This window comes from Rhinolophus hipposideros (genome assembly GCF_964194185.1).
Source record: "Rhinolophus hipposideros genome assembly, chromosome: 4".
Classification (NCBI taxonomy): Eukaryota; Metazoa; Chordata; class Mammalia; order Chiroptera; family Rhinolophidae; genus Rhinolophus; species Rhinolophus hipposideros.
In genome coordinates, this window is record NC_138050.1 from 34147407 (window position 1) to 34160300 (window position 12894).

Consider the following 12894-nt stretch of genomic DNA (forward strand, 5'->3'; position numbering starts at 1 on the left):
CAATGTCACCCCAATAAATTTAATAAAAAATTTTTTTGAAAGCAAGTAAAAAAACAAACGAAAACTCATAGACACAAAGCAGTATGGTGGTTACCAAAGGGAAAGGAGGGCGGCGTAAGGTAGAAAAGGGTAAACAGGGTCAACTGCATGGTGATGGAAAGAGATGTGACTTTTGGTGGTGAACACACAGTATAACATAGAGATGATGTATTGTGGAATTGTACATTTGAAACGTATATAATTTTATTAGCCAATGTCACCCCAATAAATTTTATAAAATTTTAAAAATTATTGTTTTAAATATCTAGTTAATACTTAAAACTCTATTGTTTCAACTTTATACTATCACAGTCAGTCACATTTCCCCAAGGTGGGCTTCTTTATCTGCTATAAGCAATTTTGCTACAGAAACTTATTTGATTTCTATTTATTTGTTGGTCGGTTGGTTTGTTTTTCTTTTTTTTCAGTTGAAAGCTGTCATCTGGATCTTAAGTTGTATTTGACATTTTCCTCTGGGAAGAAGGAAAGTTTTTTAAAAACACAAACTCACATTTGGCATAAAATAAAAGCAAATATAAAATGCTGGCTGACAACTCCATATTCACAAAGTTTTCCAGAGGCAAACGTTATAGCTAGCTATTTCCATATTTTCCTGGAAAATAGTCTGAACCTTATCAGCCTTTACTATTCAGCCTTTTGGTAGGAGGTTAAATGTAAGTGAAGAGCTCCTTTCCTAACAAGGAAAGTTAAAATATGTATATTATAGTCAATATACTTGACTATAAGATGGAAACTTTTGAGCAACATTGAACTTAGATGATAGTTTTGCCATTGTTTTTCTTCATGTTTCATTGCTAGAATAGGATCTTTTTTAATACTTCAGCACGTATAAAGAACACTTGGGCTTGTGAATCTCAAAAATAAATATGTGAATAAAGCTTAAATCATAACAAAGATGACATCTCACTAAAACAGTAGTGTATGATTGGTCTCAACTTGGGGAGGGCTTTGGAAAGTGACTAAAGCTCTTTATTTTCTTTTGTCTTCTGATTCCTATTGCCTATTTAGTCTATTTAATGTGTAATATATTTTATTTATAGCAAAACAGAATTGTAGACAATTTGGCATCAAAACGATGGAAATGATGAAAGAACTTAAAAATATGCTAAAAGAATGGAGTTATTCAATCAGGAAGAGAAAACTTAACAAGAGGAAATTAACAAAATGATAAGGGTAAAATTAGAAAGTTAGTGGTGCCATGTTATAGTATTTTTATTCAAAAGTCTGTGACTGAGTAGCCTTGAAACTATCTCTGTATAGTGGCCACTATTTCAACTACCCTAAAACACAGCTTCCTGGGCATCTAAAAATAGCAAAGTACATTCTTGCCATATTCTCTAAGTCTGTAAAGATCAACCTAGCTGAAGCCCAATAACACTAATTTATTTCACTCTCAAGTAGTTTAAGAAACAGATATTGATTTTTGGTGACAAATTGGTAGCTCTGTTTGCTTCAATAGTGAAAGAAATCCAGTAGCAAATAAGAATGCTGGGATAAAAGGAATACCAGGCACTTGCAGTTTTTAGCAAAATATCTAAGAATACATGGACTGTTAGTAAAAACTCTGGTGAGACTGGGTAGTTGTAAGACTCTAACAAGAAGAGTACTATTTTGAGTTCATTTCCAAATGTTCTGAATGATTTATAATGCTCTAAGTCAAGGTAACCCATATTAAATTATTTGTTTGGTGTTATATTTCTACTTTCATTTTAGCTTCATAAGAGAGAATTTCCAGTATTGTCTGATAAAGCTGTAAGTTCCACTTATGTATACTGTAATTAACTAAACACATATAATTTTTAAAATTGTTTTCCACAAAAATTATAAATCACAAACCAGATCCCTATTTTACTCCTGTTTGTCCATGACCATATTAAGGAGTCAGATGATAATTAAATACTAAGAAAAGAAATAAGACTTTCCTAATATCCACTGGAAGATGTACAAGAGGCAATTTTAAAGAGCTGATTATCTGCATCATGTGTTTATCTGTCTCCATTAGTATTCAGTAATCTCATTCAGAGGCTCCATTTATTAATTTAAAAAAAAGACAAATAACAAATATTACATTACCTTGTTTTGTAAACAGATTGTTCAGAGATTTTCAATGATGGACATAAACACAGTGGATTTTACAAAATCAAACCTCTCCAGAGCCCAGCAGAATTCTCTGTTTATTGTGACATGTCTGATGGAGGAGGATGGACTGTAATTCAGAGACGATCTGATGGCAGTGAGAACTTTAGCAGGTATGCTAATTACGAAATAAGGATTTTTTTTTGAGATTTATAATAAGTGATTTATAATAAGTGAGATTTATAATAAGTAAATCTTTTTGCACTATCCTGAAGTCTATTAATTAGACAGACTTTCACTCTCTAAATAAGAATACTGAAAGTATATTAACTAATCAAGAAAATATGGGGGTTGGGAGCGGGGAACAGCAGTGGGGGGTTGTGACCACCTTGGGTACTGCATAGGTCTATTTGGATTTTGCTAAAATCAGCTTTCACTTTAAATTTTTTAGAGGCTGGGAAGACTATGAAAATGGCTTTGGAAATTTTGTCAAAAAAAATGGTGAATATTGGCTGGGTAATAAAAATCTTCACTTATTAACCATACAAGGTAAGATTTGCCTAATGTCAAATTCATTTGGAATACAATAAAACAACACTAAAATGTTTTTCACTAAATCATAGGCAATAGAAATAATTCAGTAACTACCGTGATTTGCAGATGGCAATGATCCCTTTGGGGCAATAATCCCCTTTACAGAATGTGACTGCTTAAAACTAAGAATCAAGGGAAAGAAACTAGACCTGGGCTGGGGGTGGGGAATTTCCCATATATGTATTTTCTGTTTCTGGGAAAGAAATGTAATGTTATAGTCATTCTTTTCTCAGTGCCCTGAGTGCCTCAAAATAAGTATGCTACACAGTTATCTATTGCCACAATAATACTGTGTAACAAGCCACTTCAGAAATTTAGCAACTTAAAACCACAACCGTTTATTATGTCTCACAGATCTACAAGTCGGCTAGGTGGCTCTACTGATCTTAGCTGGGCTTGCTCATGGGTCTGTGATCAACCTCTGGTCAGCTGGAGGCTGGCTCTTCTAGGTTCGCCTCAGATGGAACAATTCAGGTCTGCTCCACATGGTCGTTCATCTTCCAGCAAGCTAGCCTGGACTTGGACTTGTAGCACAGGCAGAATTCCAAGAGAGAGTGGAAGCACATAAGTCTCTTGAGTCCTCGAACTGGCACACAATCATTTTCACTGCTTTGTTTGGTGAAAGGACCAGCTCAGATGTACAGCGAAAGAAAATCTACTTAATGAGAGATGTTACAAAGTGGAATTGCTAAGGGGAAGGTGAAAAATTGGGGGATTTGGGGCTGTTTTTGCCATCAAAACCATACTATACTAAATGTCCTTGTTTCCATCCCCCTTCCAATTTTATCTTGAAAATTTCAAAGATACAGCAAAACTGAAAGACGTTTCAACCTGCCACTTAAATTCTACAGTAACATTTTATGATGCTTGTTTTTATCCCGTATCTATCCATTTATCTGTCCATCGATTCATTTTATTTTTTTGACACATTTCAAAGTAAATTGAAGACATCTGTAAAATTCCCCCTATATATTTTTGCATGGATACCTTTAACTAGAGTTCAATATTTATCTAAAATATCATTAGTTTGATAACAATTTTCCACACTTCTGTTTCCCATGTTCTTTTGCTGCAATCCATTGTCTTCCATGCCTCATTTACAATCTGAGATTGTAGTCAGTTCCACTCAGGTCTGATTCTGAATGTTTTATAAAAGGCAATTGTGTTGCTCAAGAAAGCATGCAAAGTCACACTGACAATGCATTAAATGTAAGAGCAAGTGTTGTTTCATCCAAGTAAAGGGAAGTGGTTGGTATTTTTATATTCATAACAGTCTGTAGGATTATAATTACAGGGATTTTTGAAACTCCAGAATAATACTTTAGGATGGCTAATCCTAGAAGCCTAATACTTTCTTTGTTTGTCCTTGTGTCCAATGCTCTCTAATTTTCAACATACTTATTATCCTACTTTTAAATATTTTATGATAGGTACATAACATTTATCATAGCAGCTTCTGTTTCTTTCATTTGTTAATATGTATATGGTTTCTTACTGAAATTATGAAAACCTCAAAAAAGTCACCCTTGGCTCCTTCTAAATACCCCCAATTCTTACTTACTGTTTTTCAAATTATTATTAAATGCGTATTCACCCAGATGCACTTTGCCAACACATTTGCTTCCCCTTCATGTTTTGATTAGTGTTCAGTCTGGCTACTCTCATGGTAGGAAAAAAATGTATTTATCAGTTCAAAGCTTTGCAACCATGTATCACATCATCCCAAGGAAAATCAGTGCCTTTGTCCCTGCATTCTTTAATTATGAGAATACTCAAGGCTAAGCAGTTGCCTATGAAAATAGCTTTATCCCCATTGCAAAATTTTGACTGGAGGGGTTTGCAATAAGGTTCATTTAGAAATGGTCTGTAATTGTATTTTTATTTACTTTAGTGTCCAAAGAGATGGCTACCTGAAGAATTGAGACTGATTTTTTGTTTCTTATATGATGCAAAGTAGTTTTTAGGAGAGTTAACAGCCCACATTAGTGCTCCCGTCCACTTCATACTCTTGGTTCATGTACCTTTTACTGCCTTTTGATCAGGTTAGAGGGGGGCTCTTCCTTGGAACCCCATTCTAGAGAGCTCCATGGGACAAGGAATTTGTGAGGCCAAAGTGCCAAGGCCAACAGACGCCCACATCCCTCCTAGACTCACTCCAGCAAAGGAGAATCCAGCATCCCAAACACCCACAAGCTTGTTTCCAGGATCCATTCATGCCTTTCTGTCTGTCCTGTGGGAAGGTGGGCTGCTGGTGTGTGTGCCCTTAAACTTGAGGGGAGGTGAAGGAACAGCTTGTATTGTAGGTATAAACAAAGCTTGGGTGTTTAGTCTGGAAAGTCCACAAGTGTGGACAAGGCCCCTTGCTGTGTGTGATGGAGACAGTGCTGGGAAGAGAAGGGAGGCAGCCCACAGACCAGGCCTGAGTGATGGGGCTCAGCGCCTCTCTCTCCTGGGCCTCCATGTTCTGGCCTGAAAACCTCAGGACTCTAAGACTCTAAATTGAAACTTGGTCTTACAAGTAATTATGAAATTTTATTTATCAAATTAGGAGGATAGAACATACATTATTTAACATTTAGTTTGATTTATAACTTCCTATGTTCCAGACAGTAGTTGTGTTTCTGAAAAATAGTCTGTTATTTGCAAATGATGGGAGAATGAAGAAAAGATGATTACTTGAAGACACCAACTATTTAGTCATTATTTATGTTTAAGATCAACATTCTTACTGAAATTAAGAAAAAGAGGATAAACATTTACACTTCTTAAAACTGCTTATCTTTCACTGTTAGATTTCTAATTTATTAACTAAATGATGATGTTTTCTGTTCTTTGCAAAGTAAATTGCACTAGCTTTCACCTATGATAGATCTAGAAGAAATTTTCTACCTTTAATAATGTATCCTTAATTTTTTTTCAAGTAAAACACACAATAAAACGTTTGTGTTGTAAATACAAGTCACTGTTTAGTCTTTGAAAAACTGACTCATGGAAGAGGGAAATAGTCTAAGTAAAATAGAGCCATGAATTGTGGTTAAGTCTCAGTAAATCAGTATCATCTCACACATAAAAAAAAAATTACCATTTCTTGTTATTTTCTTTTCCAGGAGATTACACTTTAAAAATCGACCTTGAAGATTTTGAAAAAAATAGTTGTTACGCCCAATATAAAAATTTCAAAGTTGGAGATGAAAAGGTATAAAATTTTCAAATAAGTACCACAAATTATGCTTAAAACATGCAAGATAATCCCTGAAGTCAGTGGAAACAAAAATATACAATAGAACCTATTATTTTATTTACTAAATAAGCCTATTTTAAAAATAGTGATGACTGGTAATAGAATTTGCCTCTGTTCCTTTAGAATTCCTATGAGTTGAATATCGGGGAATATTCTGGAACAGCTGGAGACGCGCTTGCAGTCAATTTTCATCCTGAGACGCAATGGTGGGGTAGTCACCAAAGCATGAAATTCAGCACATGGGACAGAGATAATGACAACTATGAAGGGAACTGTGCAGAAGAAGATCAGTCTGGCTGGTGGTTTAACAGGTTTGACATTTTATAAGCATAGCTATAATGGCGTTGATGATATCTCTCTAGTGGGCATTAATTACAATACCTGTGTGAGGTAATGTTGATCTTCCTTGTCATACTGGTATTATTAAGTAATCATCTTTATTAGAATTCTTCAGTGATGAAGTATTTTGAGGATTTGTTCTTTCTGTACATTAGTAAACCTTGAAAGGTATGTGATGGAAATAAATCAAATTAGTACTTTTATGAAGGCTATTTGCAAACTGAATTATGGGTAAGTTATCATCATGAGCAGGCCACAGATTGCATGAAGAAATAGAGAGCATCTACATATATAAAAAATATTTTCAGCATTTTAAAACTCAAGTAGCTGTTCATCTTTTCCTATCATACAAAACGGTCATGTTATTGTCGTAAATTTTCCTATGTAATACTGCTTTTCAATTACTGTGACTTTCATTAAATCAATCCAAGTTCCTCCCAGGGCAGAAATTTCCTCTACAATATTCCTGAAGCCTAATTTCACCTTCTGATTGAATACTTCAGTGTTACTTTATCAACAAGCTCATTCCGTTGTTGACTGTACTTCTTTTATTAACCTGAAATTTGCCACCTGCACTTCACCAGTTTTTCCCCCAGTAGCTACAGGGTAATTTTAATTTCTTTTCAAGATAAGTTTTCGGGCATTGGATGAGAAGATATTTATTGTATTTCTCAATATTTTCTCTTCTCAAGGCCAGATATTCCTGATTCCTTTAAGTCATCTCCACCCAAGATAGTTTCCAGACAGCTTCCTTTGTCGTAATCGCAAGTTTAAAGTAGGAATGGAAGCTTCATACAATCTTCCTTAAAAATAATGCAATGGGCCTGCTGTATCTGCAAAGCAGATGTGCTCAAACTGTTAGGCAGTGCATGAGTTTTGAACATTTTTTCTCTTTAGAAGACAGGGGCCACCTCAAAATATCTGGACATGGAAACTTTCCATTACAGAATTTTCAGTAAGTGAGTCTGAAATGCCAGGTTTTCTATGTAATCGAGAACTATCCAGTTAAATTCCACAATCCAAATGTTGATATTAATGTTATATAAGCACTTTAAGCACTTTTAAAGCATTTAAGAGTCCTCTATCTTAGTAAGTGGAGGTATACCAGACACATGTTAATTTTCCCTAAAATCATGTGAGTTCTCATTATGAGCATCAGTTATCGTGAGGTGCTGATTAAGAGTTGTAGATTCTATGAAGATACAGCTAGCTGTAGGTAGTATCAAGTTGAATCTAAGTAGTTGTAAAAACAGTATTTTCTCTGGATTTTGCTTTTCTAAAAGTTTGAGTCCATTTAAGTTTTGGTCTTTTGTAAGGGAACTGGAACACATACAATAGTGAGAGAGCACAGAGAAACTAAGTTATCTTTCCTCTTTAGCAAATCAAAGGTAAATGACAGTCTTTTCTCCAGTGTTTTTTGTTGTTGTTGTTGTTCTTTTAGAAACCATCTTTGTCACCTTCTCTTTCTCCTCATTTTTCTTCCCCTGTCCTTCTAAGTTAGTATTATGAAAAAATGATCAGCATTATGTAAAACTTCCTATAATTCACAAAGTCGCAAGCATCCCTTAATGTTTGATTTCGAACAGAATTCCATATGCAGAAATAACAATCACATCAGTTAATATTACCGTGAGATCAAAACTTTTCAGTTGATTGGCTTGTATCATGCCTCAATGACAACTGGCACACATATTAACCTGGGAAAATAAATGATTTACTTGACTTTAAAGATAGGGGTTCAGGGAAGACAAAGGCAGTTCAGTAGCTGGAGCCCCTCAGGGAGACGGCATTATCTTTGGAGCCAAAGGAGATGATGATAAAGCTGTGCAGGTGGAAAATCAGAAAAGCTGGAGGAAAAGTCACTTGTTCCAGAAGCTTGGTGTAGCTTCTACCATGCTTGCTACTACTGTAGGTTAACTTTGTCATCCCCTTTCTTCTTATTATTTTTTCTGCCCCATAGTTTTTCTAATTTACATGAAATGTTGGCACTTCATAATTATCACCCACCTACACACTGTGTTCTTTCTCCACGTAGCAACCCAGTCACTGGATGTTGGTGTCTTCTCTGCTTTGCTGGTAACATCTCATAACATCTCATGTGGGTGCTCACAGCTACTGCTTTGCCAAGGGAGCCCCAGCCATCTCCCAATCTAGTTCCAAGTCCAGGCTGTTCTAGAAACTGAAAGACGCTGGAAAATTAGTCTCAAAATAGCTAAGGTTTCCTCTGCTAACCATAGTCATTTCCTAATGAAGACTCAAATCACAGACCAAATAAGAAAGTGTATGTAGTAGATGTCTCTAGGAAGACAGAGACACACCAAGATATATATCCCGGAGGTTCAATTTAGAGTATTTTCTTTTTTGATGTTACTTTCCATGCAGTTTTAAAAACACAGTAGTACACTCTTGACACTTGCAGATTTAGTATACATGGTTTCGATAGTTACATGTGTTTAAATTAGGAGGATGGTCAGGATGGTCAGCAGGAGTTAATCTCTAAGCTGGTAGGTGATCCAACCCAGCCGCTCCTCACTTATGGGTAAATTATATGGTGTCTTGATTCAATAATGTGGGTGCTTTCCATAGATTTTTTAGAACTATCCTTTGTGAGTGCTCCCCTTACATTCTATTGCCTGACATCTTTTCATTGGTTATATCAATAAAGAAATATGTAGCAATTCATTTCATAATAGTACACAGAAAATTATCACATACTCTTAATGGATCCATATCAGGGACAAATTTCACATATTTTAAAGGAGGAAGGGAGACATTTAAAAATTTTGATAACCTAACCAACTTATCTAAATTGCAGCAATATGTATATTAGAGTAAAAAATTAACTTAGCAACTCAGACAAGTGATTATTGGTTGATGTCTGGTAAAACTTTAAATGGTAGGTTTAAGCTTTGTTTTATTACCCTTGAGGTTAAAGTAATTCATATGCTAGCGATTTTAAAAAGGGGAGGAAGAAAGTTTGAATTATGAAACCTAAGTTTTGGCAGCCGATGGATGAAAGTGTAAGTGCAAGTTATCCAGGAAATCTGGCCATAGAGCACTGTGCTTTGTTAACCCAAACCACTCTTGCTAAGGCTGAGGGTTACAAAGTTATAATTTTGTTTGCTTGGTTTTATTGTTTGTTTGTTTGTTTTAAGGCTATTAAGAACGGAGTTGCTTCTTCATCAATACACAACAAGGGTCTTGCCTTGTATTCTTGGATTTGTTATGGCACTAAAATCCACTAGTTTAAAAAAGCCCATTTTTTGTAGAAATATCTTGGCTTCTGAAAACTGATCAATATTTTCTTGTCTGAAAATGGCAGAATTCATAGTTCAGATGTTTTTGATCATTTGCTAGTAAAATAAAAGGGTATGAGAAGGATATTTTTCTAGTCTGATCGTTCCGTGTTTATTTTTTCTCCCACTAGGTGTCACTCTGCAAACCTGAATGGTTTGTACTACCCAGGCCCCTACCGTGCTGAAACCGACAACGGGGTTGTCTGGCACACTTGGCATGGATGGTGGTATTCTTTGAAATCCGTGGTTATGAAAATTAGGCCAAATGATTTTATTCCAAATATTGTTTAATTGCCCCCTGTGGGCTTTCATTTCTGCAATTCATCTTGGTTTAAAGGGATGTGAAAAACAGCAATTCTGAACATACAGATATACAATGGTGATAATTGTGATGTGTGCTACGTTTCGTTCTTAACTTGCTTATATTACAGCAGTTTCAGTACAGCAAACATGTGATATTCACCAAATAAATGTATATTATGTTAATATTGATTGCATTCCTGTGTACAGAGGGCTATGATAAGAGCTTATGTTGAATAAAAGATTAAAAGCATAGAACATATGCCACAACTTGGGATATGACACAAGCATAAATGCACAACAAATTACGTATGAATGCAGTCGGAAAAAAACACCTGAAAAAAAAAATCCAGCAAATAATGGATTGCCAAGTCAACTGTATGAACAATAAAAATTGTGAGTAGAGATTTGAACTCAGGTCTCTGATTACAGAGCTGGAACTCTTATAAACACAACCCAGGATCTTAATAACTCACTATAAAGTACTATCTCATATTTTTAGGATGTTTATCCAGGTTATACTCTTATTTCAGAAGCCTCATTCATACCAATTCTGTGAAGTATTATTATCCCCATTAAACAGAACTGAGAATTTATGGATCTGAGATTTTGTGACTGCTCAAAATTGCAAAGCTAATAAATACGGGAGCAAGGAATCAAATCCAAGTCTTCTGATGCTAAATGAAATGTTTTGCTACCATGCTACAGGTTATTCTGCATAGAACTTGGATAGGTGAAGTGGAGAGAGAACCTTTCAACAGAGAGTAAAGCATGACTAATGGCAAGATATCACCCCAAAACATTTGAGTATCAAAAAGTATCAGGCACAGAGGCCACAGTTGAAGCCCACATGAAACTCAGGGTCTTTTTACATAAAGACATACACTAATCATGTAATCACAAAAATAGAAGTAATTTTAAAAGCTGATAAGTATAAAGGAAAAATATGTACCTGGGGACTGTATAGCAGAGGACCTGACCTGGCTTGCGGGGAGAGGATCAGAAAAGGTGCCTCGAAGAAACTTTTTGAGCTGAGATCTTTTAATTAGGTGTATGTGGGAAATCATTGCAGGCACAAAGTATGCAAAGCATGAAAGTGAATGGAAACAAAAAAAGTTTGAGAGGCAATATCACTTAGTGATCCTTATATCCTAAACCACTTATGTCCTAAACCAGGATTCTGCCACTTAATAGCTGAGTGACCTTGAGTAGGCTACTTAACTTCTCTGAACCTCAGCTATCTCATCTGTAAGATGAAGATTATAATAGTACCTGCCTCATAGGGTTAAGTGAGAATTACGCAAGTAAAGTACTTAGAATAACGCCCTGCACAAAGTTAGCAGTCAGTAAGAACTAGTAGCTGTGATTATTAGCGAAGCAGGCATTAAGTGACAATAATAATAGATGTCTTGAAATAATGGGTCACATAAAGATGTTAGTTAGGATTAGTTGTATTTTATCCTCTAACCAGTGTTTTCTGAAGTGGTGCTTCTCCACCATTAATATCATACAAGTCACCTGGGCATCTTGTTAAACTGTAGATTATGATTCTGGGCTGGGTGGCCTTAAGATTCTGTTTTTTTAACAAGTTTCCAGATGCTGCAGATGTTGCTGCTGTAGGAATCACACTTTGAAAAGCAAGGATGTGGGATAGTACTAGTTAACACAGGAAGAAAAGGGCTCCTCAAACAAATGAGTTTAGGAGATGATATAGTGAACAAAATTCCACAGATTTCTTATTTCTCAATTCCTTTAATATTCTAATGTGCATTCTGAAGTTCCAAGAGGGACATATAGTATGTTGAATTTTTATATCTAGTTAGAAGTGTATTCAGCTGCAAGGTCACCTGAGTTTGGAAATCCAAACAAATAGGGATTTGTTCATCTTACGTAACAAGAACTCGCGAGATAGAAGGTTGCTGGCCCAGGCTCAGTGCACTGCAGTGCGGAAGCTGATATGTCTGCAATTCACTTTGTCCTTCGTTCAAAATCACAAGCTGTCTACTGCAGTTCCTGCTTCCAGTCCATGTTTAAAAGCATGAAGAAAAGTGAAGGGTCAACAGACTTCAGTTTCTGCCTTATTGGCAAGAATTATGTCATCTGGTCATTCCATCGGGAAGTAAGGTCATAAAAGAGAATATTTGGTCTTACAGTCTCCAGAATGTGCAAGGCAAGAGAAGTGTTTGCCATGTTTCCTGAACATTTGTTTCTTAGTGCAGTCTTGTGGGAATAGTGTTCCACAGATCACACTTTGGGAAGGTATAAATAACAAGGCACCAGTGACAATTTTAAATACAGGTACGAGTATTATTTGCTCAAGTACTAGCCTGAAGAACTCATAAAATTAGGAAATCAAAAGAAGAAAAGCTTTTAAAGGTGAAAAAATGTGATTCCACCCAAAAGTAGGAGGAGAGCTAAGTAAGTATAGTATTACATAAATCTCAGTGTAATAGTTTTCAACGCAGAAGGAATTATTAAAAACAAAAAACAAAAATCTTTAATGCCATAAAAAAATGGAAGAGAAAGTGTTCTGATGAAAGACCATTGGATTTAATGATAATCTTATTTGTGTCCTTAAGTCCATTTCCTGGACTAGGAGAGAACAGTCAGAGCCCGGGAAATAAAAAGCAGGCAGAATAGATAGTTCATTTGAGGAGTTTAGGTGTGAAAGAGGGAAATAATTGCTTTATGTGAAGCCAAAATATCAGGAAGATCCCAGTCTAAAATAAATTCCTCTGAAATTTCCTCATAGAGAGTTACTTATGAGACTTTATCATTTTTTAAATTGCAAATACACTTTTAATTTACATAAGCTGATTACACATTAGGACCAACAAATTCATGAATGGTTTTTTCTGTTTGTTTAATAGAGCAAGGTATAGAAAAAAAATGTAAGAATTCTGATTGTCTGACATGGACAGAAGGTGTTTCCACGGAGAGACAAAAAGTATTTTTAAGAAAAGGGGAGGTGTTCCTGAAAATACAAAC

At 35.5% G+C, this 12894-nt stretch overlaps 1 protein-coding gene across 4 annotated transcripts in view; it reads left to right on the forward strand.

The window, feature by feature from the left end:
* The window catches only part of FGL1 (fibrinogen like 1), a 49895-nt gene extending 39056 nt beyond the window's left edge, over positions 1-10839 (forward strand). For all 4 annotated transcript variants that reach the window (XM_081047174.1, XM_081047175.1, XM_081047176.1 and 1 more), the window contains 5 exons: positions 2150-2309; positions 2588-2685; positions 5838-5926; positions 6095-6282; positions 9738-10839. In XM_081047174.1, the coding sequence (XP_080903300.1) occupies positions 2150-2309; positions 2588-2685; positions 5838-5926; positions 6095-6282; positions 9738-9897 (695 nt within the window). In that variant the 3' untranslated portion in view covers positions 9898-10839. The remainder of the gene's footprint in view (positions 1-2149; positions 2310-2587; positions 2686-5837; positions 5927-6094; positions 6283-9737) is intronic.
* The last annotated feature ends 2055 nt before the right edge of the window (positions 10840-12894 follow it).